Raw genomic sequence first — 17,957 nt, 5'->3', positions numbered from 1 at the left:
TGACAGTCACACTGAACACAAAACAAACAAATATAAACTGACTCTTAGAGTTGTTAAGATTATAATGAAATGACCTCTTTAAGATCACTGACGTTAATATCACATGTTTTAAATGAAGTATTGCTGACTGGTGGATAAGCATACAGTGGTGTACACTGGTGAATCGCACTGTATCTTTGTAGTTCTTCCTCATCACTGTTTAACTCGTTCATCCATCCACTGTCGACCACTTTGTCCTCCACATGAGCGACACAGGGGCGCTGCTGGAGCCAATCCCAGCTGACACGGGGCTAAAGGCGCGGGGGGGGGGGATCAAACCCTCGACAAGTCGCCGTTCCATCGCAGAGAGACGAACACACACTCACACCTATGGGCAATTTAGAGTGTCCAAATAACCTCTGCATGTTTTTGGACATGTGGGAGGAAACCCACGCGCACACACGGGGAGAACATGCAAACTCCACACAGAAACACATAATCCAATCAATGGAGAAACCTGATCAGTAATCTGATCATCTGCTTGTTTCATGAGATTCCTGCTGCCTGTGTCTCCTCCTCTGTGCTCAAATCCTGGTTCAGGTTCTCTTTGGTACCCAGAGCCGAGGCCCGATCCAGCAGCTCGACCAGGTGACTGTCTTCGGTCATCTCTGCAGCTGACAAACTCTCAGAGTGAACCAGGCCTGAACCTGGAATGGCCGCCTGGAGTGCAGCTTCAGAAAGAGTCTGCTGGACTTCGGATTGGTCAGTACTACAGTCTACGGAGGACCCTAACGTCGGCCGCATTTCATCCAAATCCTGATCTGATGACTTATCCATTGTGTGGCTGTCTGGTGGCTGATAGGGAGGAGGCCCCATAAGTGGGGAGCCGTTGGGGGTGAGCGGGACCTGACTATGGATGATGATGGGGTCTGGGGACGGCAGTGGGGCCTCTTCCTCCGCAACATAAAGATCCCTGGGGTCCTTGGACGGGCTCTGGTCTGGGGATATGGTGTCAGGCTGGTGAGAGATGATTTGGAGGCTCAGTCCTGCTCTGGGGAATCCACTGGCAGACGACATCTTCCCCCTAGAGGACTGGACCGGGCTCAGCAGCAGAGGCAGCTCCTGACCCAGAGGCTTACGAGGCAGCTCTTCAAGCTTCCCTGAAAACACAACTGAGTCACAACTCATTCACTTACAGTTATGTAAACCTTTCAGTGTCGTCGGCGGCCGCTTACCAGGAGGAGGAAGGTCCAGCGTCATCTTCTGCAGCTCAGTCATGGAGGCCTGAAGCTCCTTGATGACCACGTCGTCGCTGTAGAAGAAGGTCTGAGCGATTCGCTCCTGCATGAAGTCCCTGAGCTCCTCCAAGCACATCTTCACCAGGTGCTCTACACACACACACACACACACAAAAAAAGACTCTTGATTCTAGTTGTATGGCAGTGTTATTCATGTGGTTCAAGTAAGTTCTCAAATTTTAAACATGGTGAGTTCATGCACAAACAAAAGCATACATAACTACATGCTACAATGTCTGTTTTATTTTTATGAACATTTAACTAATTTGGTTAATTCTAGCGTTTCAGCAAAAGGTGGAGATTAAAATTAGAATTAGAAATCAATGAATCCCTATTATACGCAGCAGTAAACACGTACAGGGTGTAGGAGTATGCAGTCTTCCACGTGACAGGCAGAGATACTGTCAACTACAGTAATGAGGGTTGAAAGTGTGTCTGAGGAGACAACCGTGCGACAATTACAGACCATAAAAAACACACATTAACTCTCCATCGACAGAGTGCACGAGAGAGCGCCTCGGTTAACCTTCATCGGTTTTACAAGTTTGGCATCACTCAGTATTTCCGATGCTTAGCAGCTCTGTGCTCTCTCTGCTGGCTCCACCAAAACCAGAAGATAAACACAGTTTGTGGCCCACAAAGAAAATTGATTTTGTGAAAAAACGGGCTGCAACTTTGTTATCAGTGAAGCCGACAATTCAGTTTCCTCAATCTCTGATGACATCGCTGATCTCTTATGACCATCATGACAATCAGGCCGCCTGGATTCATTTTGATTTCTTGGCTGAAGAATAAATGTTCAATGAGTGAGTGATTCTGCTCCTTTTTCCCCCAAGATAACTTTCACTTTCCATATCTGGCAGTTATTCAACTGTTTAGTGAATCTTGTCTTTTTTTGGACGGTTGTTCCACAGAAGTCCTGAGTGGCTACCGTAATGACAAATATATGGGCACAAAGCTCTATTTTTCTGCTTTCCGGTATCCATCCATCGTTCTTCTACCGTATCTTCCACATGAGGGTCGCGTGGGGGTGCTGTGCCAATCTCAGCCGACATACTATAGGTACACCCTGGACAGATCGCCAGACCACATTGTTTGAATATTCTCGATATCACAAACGGTCTTGGAGTTACAGAGGATGGTAACAGAAGGGTTAACACCTTTGACATGAGGCTTATCTAATGAAATCTACGCTTCATCTCACTGTCAGACAGCATTTTTCGACCTTTCCGAGGCTGAATGCAAAACAACAAACCAAAAAACCTTAAACTTGAATTGATTATGATCCATCATTTGCCGTTGAACCTTACTTTTGTGAATCCTCAGAATGGTGTAAGACATGGCAGTGAGCATCCTCTCTCCCTCCAGGATGAAAATGTCCCACAGACGGAGGGTCAGGGTGAACGGCGTCTGCGGGACCACAATAAAAACAACAAGTTGCCATATATTGGAGTGCATTGATTGCAGAGTCAGTTTCACATATGCAGTTCTGCGTAGCGGGCCGGAGTCAGAAGGTTTGTTTGGCGCTCTCCCAAACCTCAGGGGCCCAGAGGCCCCGCTGAGCCGAGGAAAAGCGCTGACAGCAGCCGAACCCTGCCAGACCATCACCACCACCGCCGCCACAGGATCGTGGGCACGCACACAGGAGGCCAACAGCAGTTTAGCCTAACAGCCCTTAATACTCTGCTAATGCAGGAGCTCAAATATCACCGGGAACAATTTTCTGCTGAATTCATGTCAATTATCTTCAAAAGGAAAATGTTATCAAACGTATTCTGTTGTTAATAACTTGCTGTTTTTATTTAATGGCCAGAGGAACAGAACTCACAGTTACTCTGAGAATTTGCAGGTCTGACTCCAACTAATTATCAACAATTATCAATAATCTGTCTATGCATTTTCTCCATGAATTCATTGTTTGGTCTGTAAAATGTCGGAAAATTGAGAAAAATGTCATTCAGTGTTTCCAAAACCTCAAAATTAAGTCTTTAAATGTCTTGTTTAGTACAAAAAAACAAAGATGTTTAGTTTACCGTCATATTTTAGATGATGAACTCACATTTGTTTAATTTATATAAATAAAAATAAAACAATCAAACATTATTGGTAATAACGTTCATACATCAGCAGTGATTTTAATTTCTGCTCATGACCTGAAAAGTCAAATCAATTTGCGATGGAAGGGAAACGATCGTGATGTGAAGTGGATAAAGAGGACACATGTATCTTCTCACCCTGTCAATGAAACACTGTAGGAACCATTTTGTGCTGTAAATCCCTGTAGACATCTGCTCTCTGTCCTGGAGAGAGAAAGAAAGCGAGAGAGAGACAGAGAGAGAGAGGGGATGATGAAATATAGGAGACAGAGAATCACTTAAAATCTACAAAGCATCAAACTACCAACTAATAATATAACAATATAATATCACATCAGATTTGTTGGTAGGGATCGGTATCGTTTGGCCTTTTTTATCAATACCACTACTGATGCAGTGCTACTTATTGACACTAATCAATATTCTCATTGACGCCTCTTTATAGTTTGATTGAAAAAATGTAAGACGTGGCATGATGACCGCGGAATGATGTGTAAAAAGTGTTTTACCGCTTTGTCAGAATGTAAATGAGGTGTTTCTAAACGTGATGTTTGTGGTAAATTCACATCAAACCCAACGTGTACTTTAGTGAACAATGAGATTACATACAAAGCCCATGCAGAGATGTGAGGGGGCACGTGGGACGACACGAATTGTGCAGAAATGCGAGAATAGCATCATTCACTTCAGCCATTTGAGTTGAAATAGAATTAGGAAGCCTTATTTTTGCACACACACACACCAATTCATCTGTACTATACACAAGCAGTGAACACACAAGGGGCAGTGGGCAGCACTTATCTGCACCCTGGAGAACAATGAGGGATTGGATGCCTTGTTCAGGGGCACCCCAGCACTTAACCTGTCACTGGATTTGAACCAACTAGCCCCCAGTTACAAGACCAATTTATACTTGAGTGGAACATTTGCATGAGATGTTGTGAAAAAAACAATCTGTGCTGACAGATGCTGTATTTGCGAAAGCAGACCGAGTGAGACTGGGTAAACGAGGAGAGGACTGAGCAGAAAGTCAACGTTCTCAAAAATCTGTCTCTTTGAATGGTTAAGGTTTTTTTTGTTTTATTGTTTGGTTGTTGGCGGTTGTTTAGCTCGAGCATCAAACCCAGGTGAGTAGTCGCCAGCTGATCAATGACCAGCAAGGTTTTCTTTTATATCCATACCGCGTTGTCACTTATTGGTCTTCATGCTCTGTTAAGTAACACTTGAGTAACTGTGACCTCACCAGATGTTTCTTCAGTTTGGGGATGAGTTTGGAAATAATCTGATCATGATGTGTTTGGAATCGCTGAAGTTTGGGGAACCCGGGAACAAAAAATCCTTTAAAAGAAAACAGTGGAGAGAGACAGAGAGAGAGAGAGAGAGAGAGAGAGAGAGAGAAAGTTGATTTATTTTTTAATCCAACTCCAAATCAGGCCTGGTGAGCAGTTCCACCGCGCTGCAGCCCCGAGCAGCAGAAGCTGTTGACAATAATGACGTCACTGTGATGGCTCACCGTGCATGCCGTGTTTCTGATTGGTCAGCAGCTGCGACAGGGCCCAGAAGGCGTCCTCCTCATTCATGAACATGAGCAGCAGGGCAGCAATCTGACTCATCCCCTGGCAGTAGCTCACCTCCTTTAAAAAAAAGAAATACACAGCATGTTTTCAGGTTTTTCTGAAGCAGCGTTATTTCTCTAATCCCGATGGGCCCCGGCAGGAATTTACCAAAAGACGTAACAGCAGCTTCAGGCCATACAACAGGAAATAAGGATAGAGACAGTAACAGTAAACAATGAATGAAGCAACTAACAGCTTTATGTTGTGGCAATATCATGTGGTTGTTAAGAGAATCTGGCACATAATCAGTGTGTTCCATGCAGTTGACTATGATCCGCAAGTCGCTTGTGCCGACAAGCAACAGGATCCAGGCAGGCACATGTTTAGGGAAAGCACTGCTGCCAAGGACACCAGTGCTTTAGCTACTTACTGTAACAAGGGGCTTACCAATAATATTTACACCAATGGAATTAAACGCTGTCTTAAATATGCTTGCTTTCTTATGCTGCTGTTAGACACCCTTTGCAGACTGGAGACTTAGATTTGTGTCACGTTGTGAATCTGTCTACTGCTGCTTTGTGTGGTACATTTGAGTAAACTGGGTAAATCCAAAAACACAGGTTTTCAGACCCAAAAATGACAAAATGCCACATTTCACTTTAACAGTGGATCCGCAACTCCTCTGTGTACGATTGCACATTTTCTCTGTGGACTTTGGTGCAGAGTGAATTACAAAGTGAAACTAACTAAAAATAAGATAAGCGAAGCTTCGATTCATCTTACAGCGCCACCTTGAGGTTCACGATTGTGGTTTGAAAATAAAACATTGCATTGACAATGGAATTCCAGGAAATTCAGTGCAGATGTTCATTTGTCTGTACTTGTTTTTTGCCCACCGTAGCTTAACAAGCCCGAGCCACAATGACATGTAATTACGTGTTATTACTATAACTCAACGGCCTGAGGGTATAATTTATTCACTCTCGAGTAAATGATCACTTTTTTTTTTTTTTTTTAACGGTACATGAAACACTTTCACACTATTTAGCGGCTCTGAATTGCATGATGATGACATAATAATAAGGCCCTGCCTCCTGCAGCCTTCAGTAGCATTAGCATAGAGGAGCAGGACCGGCATTAACAACGTTGAATAAACAGCACTATAAAAAGAAAATATAATGAAAATTCCACTTCGTTAACGTGGGTTTTTAATGTTTCATGTGATAAAGGAAAGCGGTTACTTACTGTGTTATAGACTGAATATGCTGAAAGAACATTGAAGAGGGACTGCTGCCTGCAGAGGAGGAGATGAAGGAAAGGAAGTATAAACATGTGGGAGGAAAAGAGTGAAGAAGAAGAAATAAACCAAACAAATCACTAAGTGAAGTTACGCTGAGGTCACATGCTGCTCTGTGTCTTTATAAAAAGCTCGGCTCGGCCACTGAACTCATGTTAAATATTGAAACTGCCCCAGATTTTCCACTGCCGCTCCAGAACAGGCCTGCAGTCTATTAAACTGTCAGTGACATCACTGCGTTACAGGATCAGGTTCCACTGCGAGTCATCCCCACCGTCGCAAAACACTGCCTGCCCACCTCTCACCCTCAGAGCGGTTCACGCCGAGGCCGGGAAATCTCCACTTTTCCTCCTGCAGGATCCAGGCCGGGCCAAACCTGATCTGCTTTACAACTTAGTCATGAAACCAAAGTACGCAGCCAAATTTCATGTGGACACTCAAGCATGTTATTCCACACCCATGAGCACAAATGTGCTGCCGTAACAAGCTCCACTCTCTGGTTTCCTTCTTTGCACCAGATGTTGAAAGATTTGCTCACATTCAGACAGGAACACGGAGAAAATGTTGTCTTTTCTTGACGCGTAATTGTGTAAAGTACGGACACATTGTCAGCACTGACTGTTCGGTGCATTTCTGGTCCTCAGTGCAAAAGGTCACACAGACTATGCATCAGTACCTCATTCAAACACACTTAAAAAAAAAAAAAAAAGCCTGAACTATTACTTTAATGTCTTTAATTTAAAGTCTGATTTTAAAACAGAGTATTTCATATTCTTACTTGACTCCAAAGCGATCCATGAACATGATGTGGTCCCGAAAAGTCCTGTTGATGTCCAGGTCAATCTGTTTGATCTCGGAAGAGTAGAGTCTGGCATGTTCCTTCATTCTCTGAGATGATGAGGAAAAACAACGAGAGCAGAGTCAGCATCATCATGTTCTTCTTTTGTGTCCTAACTGACCGACTGACTGACTGACAAGGTCAGAAGGTTGGCAGAAACTATGAAAACGGATTTCAATAAACTAACTAACTAACTGACTAACTACCTAACTAACTAACTAAAAAGGTCAGCAGTTTGACTTTTAAGATATCCATGTATTAATAGTAGTGCATTGGATGCCTTTCTTCTTAATCGCCACTTAAACGTTATTACTATTGTTGTTCTCAAAAAGGTAGTTTGAACACTCAAGTAAAGTATAAACGGTTCTAAAAAAAAAGTACCACACAATACAAAATAAAGTTTTATAACTGCCTTTGACCACCGTCTCTAAATCAATGTTTCCTTTCGAACAAAATCTAAAATAATAACAATGAGCTGCAAGATGGAGAAAATATTAAATCTGGTTCAGCATCATTTCCTCCACTGTTTTCACTTTTTGACTCTGATATAATCGTCCTCAGAAGTCTATCTTTGGTAACACTGCTGGGTGTTGTGACGCCAGGGAGGATGAAAATGTGTCAGTTCAAACAGGGGAGGGTTTACATGTCCATCTGCCAGGCAGGCTAATCAGGAGACATTTACAAAATCCATGCAGATGTGAAGCTAACAGTTAGAAGTTAGAGGTTAGGGGTGTTCGTGCAGGTTTACATACCTCATACTTGCCCTCGTTCTCCTTCTTAGCCCTCTCCACGTCCAGCATCAGGGCCCAGGCTCGGCCTCTGAGCTGCAGGGGAATGCCCTTGTACACCCGTTTCACCATCTGACAAACAGAGAAAGAGCAAATAAAAAAAGTAAAAATGCATTTTTAGCTTGTGGGGACATGGGAGCTGCTGGTCTACTGCTTCCTCCTTTAGGTTAATCAGAAAAGAACACAGTTTAATTTACTGAGGGAGGCAGCAGTGGATCCACAATTCCTGTTTGCCATGATGTAAAATTGCTGTTTTCTCCATGGACTTTGGTGCGAAAGAGAGAAAGAGAGAGTTTACAATGCAAACAACCTTCAGTTTATAATCAGAAAATGCTGGCGACATAATAGCATACACTTGTGCTAGTGCAGAAGTTATTAGGAGAGCCTTTTATTTAGTGGTTAAATTCTGTTTCTCTGGGGCATGCACTACACAGTCAGCACTGACCACTATATATACGTATGTACCTTTGTATTGAAGAGACTAGTGCGGAGAATGAGATGCTACAATTTATTATGTTCTTACATCTTTACATTTTTCTCTTTGTTTCTCTTTGATGAAAAACATTAAACAAAGTCTGACAATTAGTCCAGATGACACCAGCATGAATTTGTGAGAGTATGTAGGGACGCATGATGATACCAGTCTCTTTTAGCTCTGTGGTCGGTCTCCATCACCTCCTGAGTGAAACACCTGGCTCTTCCGGTGTGAAATGGAGCAGGATGTTACTCACCCTATCACTGTTCTTGTATTTCTCCCACTTCTTCACCATTTTCAGCCACTTCTCTGCTCTCTCTATCTCCAGCTGCTTTAACTGTGGGAAGAGCAAGAGGAAATTGAAGGACTTGACAAATGTGATGCCGGCTACAGACGCTAATGATGTATGATGGGCATGTCTTTCAGGAGATCTTTATTTTTGAAGATCACATCCTTCTGAATCCTTCTCTGGGGTTTTCATGCATAACCTTCAACTGTAGGTGGGTTTTCTTCAGGTTCTCTGGTTTCCTCCCACAGTCCAAAACATGCAGAATTTGGGATTAGGTGAATCGGACACTAAATTGACCGTAGGTGTAAGAGTGATATTGGATGGTTGTTTGTCTCTATGTGGCCCTGTGATGGACTGGTTATCTGTGTATCCAACCTATCATCCTATGTCAGCTGAGATTGGCACCAGCGCCCCCCGGGACTCTCATGTGGAGGATAAAGCGGTAGAAAATGGATGGATGGATGGATATACTGTAAATCTTTCACCTCTGCTTACAGATTGAAACCACCACTGTACAGCTTTGTGACAGCTGTCTATATTTACCTTCTCCTCATGTGCTGTTGGGGCTGGTAGTTCGTCTTCACTGAAAACAAAAAGAAGAAAAGTAAGCTTGAAATCAGTGAAATCAGAGATTGCTGCACAGCGCCACCAACTCCAAGGACACAGAACGGACTTACTGCATGAAGCCGAAGCGGTCAGTGACTTTGTAGATGCTGTAGTCAGCATCTTCCCAAGGGTCGATCTCCACCCCGCCCTGCCTGCCCTGGGTTCACCAGAGAGGACACACAAAACATGCATTCAATATTAAAATATTTTAAAGAGCCAAAAGACGGCTCAATATTAGCAAGACGTAGGTAAGGACTCGTGCTTTTACTCAGAGCCAGTGTTTAATAATAGTAATATAAACCTGTGTAAAAAAGACGATAGAGAGTGGGTGAATAGTCGTGTGGATATTTTGGATATGGGCTGGAAACAGAGCCGTGCTTTTTCTGCAAAACCTGCATCCAGTTGGCAAAGAGAATAAGCAAGATTTCAATATAAATGTGGTGGTTTTGTTTTTCTCTGATCTTAGTTAAATAACTTTAAATGGACTTTTTATCCTGAAGTGAAGGCCATGGAGAAGAGGTGGGTCTTTAAAAGAGATTTCAAATGTTCAATGGTGGAGGCAGATTTAATTTCCATGGGTAACTCGTTCCAAAGTTTAGGGGCAGCTACAGAAAAGGTCGCCCTGGGTTTTTAGTTGGGATTTTGGCACATCTAAAAGCATCCTGTTATTAGACCTCAGAACTCGGGGTGTAGCGTGAAGAAAAAGACGTTCCGAGAGGTAAGATGGTGCCAAACTGTTAAGAGCTTTAAAAACCAACAATAAAATCTCAAAACCAACCCTGAAACGAATAGGAAGCCAGTGGCTTTTCTTTTCCTGTTAAAAGGCGCCAGCTGCAGTGAGTAGGTTTCTACTCCTTCAAAAATGATATACCTTATCATAATATTGATTGGTTTTCAGAAGAACTACACCGTCTATCAGCCAATAGCTGACATAGATTAGGAAAGTGGGTCTGATGTGGACATGCTGCAATATTTAAGTGTCTCTTTGCAACTAACATTGTGTTCAAACTCATGAAAGAGTCTTACCGAGGAAACTCATGGAAGGATAAGAAGGGTAGGTATGTAGAGGTGGTGAATTGGAGGAGGAAAGGGGCAGCATTCTGCTTTTCACAGGACAATCACTATGCAAAGCCCACAGCCTGCTTGTGCATCACAAGCACACAGTTTAGACGAGACTAGTCAAACTCTATGAGACTCAAAAGAGAATTTGTCCAACCACACAACACAAGTACAGAATCTGCATCAAGCAGCACAAACTTCAGGAGTCATGTTTGTATCCTGGAAAGTACATTGAAGCTACAGTCAGTTCCCAGTGTTGACATAGCTGTGAGGGAGCTAATCCTCTGACAGGAGCCCACAGAGGCCACCGCTCAGTGGTTGGCTGCCTGGCAGGAAAACAGCCAATCAGCGTCCTGTTCCGAGCAAGAGGAGGAGGTGGAGGGGGATGTGTTTAATGCCTTCATCGTGGTTGAGTCGGCAGTCCGAGACCCCGGGGGCCCAGCGAGTGATATCAGCGTTATGAAAGTGAGAGGACTAAATATATTTTCTCACCGAGGGTGTTTGGAGTGGCAGAGACACAGAGCTCTGCAGGCTGAAGAGACTCAGGTTTAAATCTGTCATGATGATGAACTGCTGCTGCGCCACATGATTTTGTACAACACAACAACTTTTATGCTGTGGTTTCAAACACTCACTGTATCTCGTGTGTTGGCTGTGATGGACTAGAGCTCACAATAGTATGGAATCAAAGAGAGGGAGGGAGGGAGGGAGGCTTATCTGAATCTGCCAGATGAATATTGAATAGTTAGATTAAATTATGCCAATATTAAAATGTCCCAAAAAACAATTCTGTGTCATGTCAATTGTGCAATTAAAAATCTACATCTATTACTGGCATCACTAACTTTGAGCTGTGAAGAGTTGTTTTAACCTCAACTAATGGGTGTCATCTTCGAACCCAACAATGACATTTGATAATCACATTAACAACATTGTGAAAAGTTGCTACTTCCACCAAGAACTAGACTTCTGCCCCTCCTCTGGGCTCTGTTGATAAATCTCACACATGAGTGAGTAGCATCAAGGGAGACTCTGACCCATCAGATCACAGAATGACAGGAGACCGTGACCAATCACAGGGCAGTTCAGAGAGGAAACAGGCACTCCGTTTGCTCACACCACCTGAAAAATGGACGACCTGTACAGTAAGAGTTGATTGGTAAGCGGAGAAAGATTCTCTTGGAATTACCCTGAGAGCTCTGAGAATGTCACCGAGTCAGAATATAGTGATTTACCACAGAATTTAACTACGCTGACACCTGATTTAAGAGTTGATCCACTTACATACAGGATTAAGACCTTGGTCTGATGGTCGGCCAATGCCAGAGAACAAAACTGTGACGCTGCCTCACACAGACTAGTGCACCCACATACTGCATCAACTATAGCTAACGATGTACATTCTGTTACTACATGAGAGGAAATTACTTTCATTACTATGCAGGTGGAACCAGTCTGTGTACATGGAAAACAGTAAAAAAGTGAAACTGGAAGACCTTTTTGGAGGCGGCACAACTGAAGTATCTTCACATTGGCTGGCTCGACAGACAGGCATCGTATCCTGCAGATGCTGACAAGGACCAACAGTGCCAAACACCATTTTTTGGCAGGCTAAGGAAGGTCATCAACTGCCCGAAGGCCACCTGTTGAGGCACTGTGTCCTATGCCTATAAGAATTAACCAAAGGCCAACTAGCAGCCTTTTAGTGCATTGAGGAGGACATGTTTACTTAGTAAAGACATAAACCTGAAAAATCATTTCATCTTTCTAGGTAAAAATCCCTCTCTCCCCTCTGCTTTGCACTATGCTCACCATGTGGTTGGAGATAAACATTCACACTGACTGACTGCGAGCGCAGCAAGAACCCAGAGGTCAGTGTCAAGTCAATCACAGCCTGCTGTGTCACAGCTGTTGCTATGACTGGTACCATCCTACCCACCCAATCACCCTTCTACTCCAAGCTGCTGAGCTAAATTTAACCTTTGACTGCTGGCGTTTTCTTCCCAAACTCACTGTTCCCAGCATCCATTCCATCAGTTTGTAATAACTAACTAACTAATAATGATGCTCAGCAAATGTTGGCAAACACGTGGGAATGGTGTCAATCCATGTTCTAAATTCTCAGCATTCCCATCCACCTGCTGTATTTCTAAGAGGATGACACCTTGAAAGCATGAAATCCTTACAGTCATCAACCCTCAACAATCTCCATTTCCAAGTGAAGGGCCTGAGTTTGGAGCTGTGGTTTTAAAAGGTGGGGTCTGGATGCTTCCTTGTAAACATGAGATATTTGTGGCACAGTATGGACACAGAGTACAGATCCAAAACACATCAGAGGGATTAGTGATCCCTACGTCATGACCCACAGCTCAGCACAGAAGTGACACATCTCACACGGTCCATTTTATCACTGAAATTAGTAGACAATGTCAAAGAGATTTTAATCTCACTGTGGCGTCCATTTACAATAAGTGTTAAATTACCATCAATCTGAAATGACCAGAAACATTCTGTCTGATTTTAACGTAGTTTTCACTGACTTTGAACCACATCATTACACATCGTTTTAAATGCAATGTGACAGCCCACTCACATACACCCACACACGTCTTACTCAGAGTGTCTGTTGTCTCAGAGTGTGAACTCTACCTCCTACAGACACAAAACACAGGATCGAGTGTACACACGCACACTTTCAACATTGTATATATCCATAGCCTGTAGTGCTGCATAATGCTGATGAGTTGAGAAGACATTTTAAATATCACATAAAATAATGATGATAATCTAAAACACTTTTATAAAAGGGTGATTCTGTGGCTACATCAACACTACTTTTTGTTCAGACATACTGTACATGACTGCCGTCCATACCATGCCTGCATTTTCGATCCCCAAAAACTGAGAAGTTTGAAAATGCTATTATCTTTATTTTCATTTGAAAATGCATTTGAATTTGGACAGACGGAAACCAGTGTTTTTGCCATTGTTACTAAAACTTTTGTGTTAGCATGGAAGCAGTAGTAGTATGGATATTGCGTGATTCTATGACGGACACACACTCACCGTTGCATATTTCAGGATGATCTCAGCACGTTCCTCTGCAATTAGAGTCTCAATGTCTTTCTTCATGTCAGTGTCTGCAAATTGAGGAGAGTAAGAACATCAGTAATGAACAACAAAAACAACAACAACAACAACAATCCACGGTGATCTGTGTTGGTAGTATGAGCTGGCACTTACAGATCATTACTCTATTAAATGATTAATCATTTAAAAGTAAATTAAACTGTGATGGTACATTTGACAGGAGGGATTGCCATGGTTCCCAGCATTGCACACTTGATGGACATGCCACTAGATGGTGTCTGATAGAGGTTTAACAGGCACTCTAACCAGTAGAATGCTGCCTACAGGCTTAAACCCAGTGCAAAAACACTGGCTACACCTGACTGAAGAAACTGTTGGACTGGCTGTTGCCAGACTTCAACTTCAACTTCGTATGTGAATATGTAGTTGTGCATTTGTCACCACAAGGTTGCAGCAGCAGAAATGTACGAGGTTCAATGAATGCACCTCTACGCTCAACATGCCGTGAACTCAGCATGACTCACACAAGCTCGTCTGTGGAGATCCAGCAGATGTGCATTGTTTCAGTTAATGAATTAATCATCAGGAGGAAATCACGTAAAAGTGCAAAAGTGGCCCTTAAATGAGCAACTATAGAGCCATAATTGGTTGGTTGGCTTTCTACAAGCCAACAGCAATCATGGCTGTGGAGCCATTATTCAGTGCATTGATGTGCTTCTCAACATGACATAATCAGATGCTGATAGATGATAAAATATGTCCTATCAGAGTTGTTTTTGGCAAAAATGATTAATCGATCAAGCATTAAGGTCCAAGTCAACAAGTTCTCAAAACAATCCACAGAGTTAGGTTATGAAAGGAACAGGAAAACAAATAGAAGGACTGTGTTTTGAAGCAGTGGAAAATATCTGAGATGTGGTATGTCAATTCAGAGACGTAAGGACAGCTTCCTGCAGGTTTGTCCATCAGACACAGAGAGATGAGTTAGTCTACATCTCACTGAGGCTGCTGTATAACCCCCTCGGAACAATAAACCTTCAAGTATTCACATGACAGTAGCATGCCAGGAAACCAGACTGATGGACCAGCTTTATGAATATAAATGAGTGCTGATCCTACAGTCAGAGTGTGTCCTCAGTGTTGACCTACAAACACAGACTTCATAAGTGGTCATTCCACTTCTGAGTTAGCTTCTGTTCAATGGTCATTAAATTGCACTGGACCATACAGTATAGTATGATAACAAAAAAGTAATCATGTACTTTATGTTATTGTTATGCCTTAAAAATGTGTTATTTTTCTTTTGAAGGAAATTATTTATATATATATATAAACTTGGGATATAATGTCATAACCCCTCTAACTGAGCTACATTTATGTCTTTTAAAAACAATGCACAGAATCACAGCTGGATTCAGCCAGTCACAGATACATATTACATTCTTTGTGCAGGTCTACACCAATAAAATGACCCAAAGTAGTAATATGAACACACATGACACACAAACCATCTGGATTAGGAATATCCCCAAAGCAGGATTATGCAATTATAATTAAGGAGACTGCAGAGCTATAGGTGGTAAGTTCAAGTTCCATTACGTTGTGCGTTACTCAGCATTTCAGCTCTGGTCTGTATTAGGTTGCTGAAATCCTGGAAGCCACTCATGAATAAATTTGTCCGGGGGGGAAAAGGGCAGTGTCTGTAGCGGTGTTTACCTGTGCACACAGAAGTTACCCGGCCAAAGAAGAGGGAGTTTACAGTGGGATAATGGTGGAGAAAGAGGCCCCATCCACATTCAATACATAGACTTTATACACTGTTCTCTCTGTTGTGAATAAATAGAGAAATCCTGCACTTATAACTTTTCACAGACCTTTTATTTTCTTCAGTTCAGTTCAGAGATATCGTGACGCATCTTATCTTGCAATATACTGATTATCACTGAATTGTTGTATCGATATTATTGGTATCGTGGACCATGTATCTCGTAGCGTGAGGTACCCTGGGATTCCCACCCCCACTGGGAAAGTCCATAAATACAACTACAAAAATCAAACAAACTTTAAAATCTCTCATTCCAGAAGTTAACTGTTTGTGACTGAAGAAAACAATACCTCACCTGTGTTCATCAAAGTCTGGCTTTTTGCTAATTCCGCCTACAAATGTTAGCTCCACAGACCTCAGTCACTTGGACCTTGATATTTCAGACCAAATCCATGCAGAGACTTCAGTTGTGTGATGTTTTCATCCAGCAAACACTGGACGTCAGTTCTGATAACCAAGATTTAACTTTGCATCAAACATTTTGGTTAAAACTGATTTTTTAAACTGTGCTTCAGAGATCATCTCTGCTCCTGCAGAGGCTCATGCAGAAAGGTTGATAGCATACAGAAGCTTTAAGTATGAGCTGTCATCTGAGGCATATGGCAGCGGCTGCATGTGGTCAGTGCTCTAAATCACAGAGGAGCTCTGGCAGGAGTCCCAGAGTGAAGGGTGGAGGCCCCAAAACCGGGACGGTAGCTCTTTGCTCCACCTGGCAGGAGGAGTGACAGCCGAAAAATGAGATGGTTTCTCTGGTTAATTACATATGAACACTAAAACTCACTGGATGATTTATCTTAAGAGCATGGGTGCATATGGTTTGAAGTTATGACTTCATTCGACAAACTACAGCGCAGACTGAGATGTGGGTCCTGGACTCAAGTCAGACTTTCATGTGATTTGTGGACAGAGAAGGAAATTCAAAGGCGGTAAAAATGTCTTATACATTTCAAACTCCTCAAGCAAAAGTGGGAAAACACAGCTGCATGTGTTGAAGTCCTTGTTTTCTTGCACATTATATCAGATTGCTGAGTGTTTAATTGCTGAGTGTGTAATTTAAAGCATGAAAAATCACAATATAGGCTCTAAGAGGTGAAAAGCTTGTCTTGGGTCATATATCAAATATAAAGTGCGTGGACTGTCCACAGATCCATAGAAAAAGTAGTTTTACATTGGATGTGGTGCACATCTTGTTGAAGTTGGACTGCAACATTTAAGTGGGATTTCTTGAAGATCATATTTGTGATGTCATCAGTGGGCAGATGCTTACCAAAATTGAATAGGAACATGTTTGGGTGATCGCCTACTCATTACAAAGAATTCAGATTGATCTGTGAAAAACTGTAGACGGGAAGTTGCTAAGAAAAACAAACCTACAGATAAACCCACAGCAATAAACAACAGCCCTACTATAGTGGGGGAGAGGTTATGTTATAAAACTGTAAATATCCTTGACAAAATTAAGACTTTTATGTAAATTATACACCCTATGCTACACACAAATAAAACAAGACTCTCAGATGTAAAAACACACTGTGTTCGTGTGTCAGTGTATCTTGTCTCCATGGACCAGATGTGTTAAAGTTAACGTATGCATTTTCTTATGTTATCTTGTATATTGGCTGGTGTTCCAGTATTTCCATTACTTACTTAAATAACTAAAGTCTGCTACACGTTAGCTTAACTTATGCACTGGTAAACTGAACTGGGATCAAAGAAGCTTGTTCTAGCATTTTCCTTATGTGGAACAGTCAAAATGTCCACACAAGCCAAAATGTCCACACAAGAAAGGTTGTTTTTCCACGGGTTAGTCCACACAAGCATAGCAAAACAAGAGCACAAAGAGAAAGAGATAGATTTGCGTGAAGTAACTTCAGTGTGTGATGGAAGCAGCAGTTCATAACAGGCCACAACTGCCACTGATGCCTTCACTGTCTCCATCAGAGGGACGCGTTCACTGACCTTTTCCCAGCAGCACATATTGATCCAGGTCTGCGGTGACACCCAGACCTTACTAACGGCAATAAGGGCCGTTTTTGCGGGTAAACACACACCGCCGAGAGGCTGAGCAGTGATGCCGCGATTAGAGACGATGCTACGTACTCACGCGAGATCTATTCATTCTAATGAAAAAGAATAAACAAAAGCAGGAAACGTTAATCGTGGAAGTGATAGATAAATAGGAGTGTGATTACCGTATTCCTTGTGTGTATTCCGGCGCTATCGGTGGGGTAACACAGCTCCTCCAGACATTCTCCGGTGAAAGTGCGGCTCCAACAGAACAAACCAGAACAAAAGCCTCCCTTCGTCAGTCCAGGGGTTCAGGCAGCACACACCAACACTAACACTATCACACTCGGGACAGACACAGGAGATACTGGTCCAGGTTTCGCGCACTGAGCAGGCGCTGCAGCGTGGCAGCTGTCAGCCGAGACAGAGCCGTCAAACTCGGCCTTAAAGACGCAGAACCTCCCGGTGCAACTGCCCGCCCGAGTCCCGGCGGTCCTGACTGACAAACACACACACGCACACTGGTCCGTCAGTGTTTTCCTCTGCCGCCATCTACTGGACAGACACATTAGTGCAGGTACACGCACACGTATATGAGACAATGGAGATATTGTTTTTGTTGCTGTTTGTCCCTTTGTGGACACAATGTTTGGGTTGTGACTCATCACTGGCCAATAATTGAGAGTATTTGTAGCCACTTTACGACATCAATCATTATTATTATGAATAAGTCTTCAATTTAGCCGTTTTCCTC

At 42.7% G+C, this 17,957-nt stretch overlaps 1 protein-coding gene across 1 annotated transcript; it reads right to left on the bottom strand.

Moving 5' to 3' along the window:
• Positions 1-16: 16 nt before the first annotated feature.
• Positions 17-17,865, bottom strand: LOC131459588 (USP6 N-terminal-like protein). The gene is made up of 14 exons (XM_058629575.1): positions 17,389-17,865; positions 13,348-13,421; positions 9,294-9,379; positions 9,160-9,199; positions 8,584-8,664; positions 7,817-7,924; positions 7,005-7,114; positions 6,175-6,223; positions 4,887-5,007; positions 4,617-4,711; positions 3,512-3,577; positions 2,588-2,687; positions 1,215-1,367; positions 17-1,139 (listed from the first exon to the last, which is right to left on the bottom strand). The coding sequence occupies exons 2-14, from the start codon at positions 13,411-13,413 to the stop codon at positions 526-528; spliced, it is 1,689 nt and encodes a 562-aa protein (XP_058485558.1). The 5' UTR covers positions 13,414-13,421; positions 17,389-17,865; the 3' UTR covers positions 17-525.
• Positions 17,866-17,957: the final 92 nt, after the last annotated feature.

This window comes from Solea solea, chromosome 5 (assembly GCF_958295425.1).
Source record: "Solea solea chromosome 5, fSolSol10.1, whole genome shotgun sequence".
In the NCBI taxonomy this organism is placed as follows: domain Eukaryota; kingdom Metazoa; phylum Chordata; class Actinopteri; order Pleuronectiformes; family Soleidae; genus Solea; species Solea solea.
Note: the sequence above shows the minus strand (reverse complement) of the source record. Positions and strands in the feature narration are given on the sequence as shown.

Coding starts and splice junctions, on each gene's coding strand:
- LOC131459588 (XM_058629575.1), bottom strand. CDS start 13,413: ATGAAGAAAGACATTGAGACTCTAATTGCAGAGGAACGTGCTGAGATC. Junction 4,712..4,886: donor TCAGAAACACGGCATGCACG/GTGAGCCATCAC, acceptor TTTCTTTTAAAG/GATTTTTTGTTCCCGGGTTC. Junction 1,140..1,214: donor GCTGGACCTTCCTCCTCCTG/GTAAGCGGCCGC, acceptor TTGTGTTTTCAG/GGAAGCTTGAAGAGCTGCCT.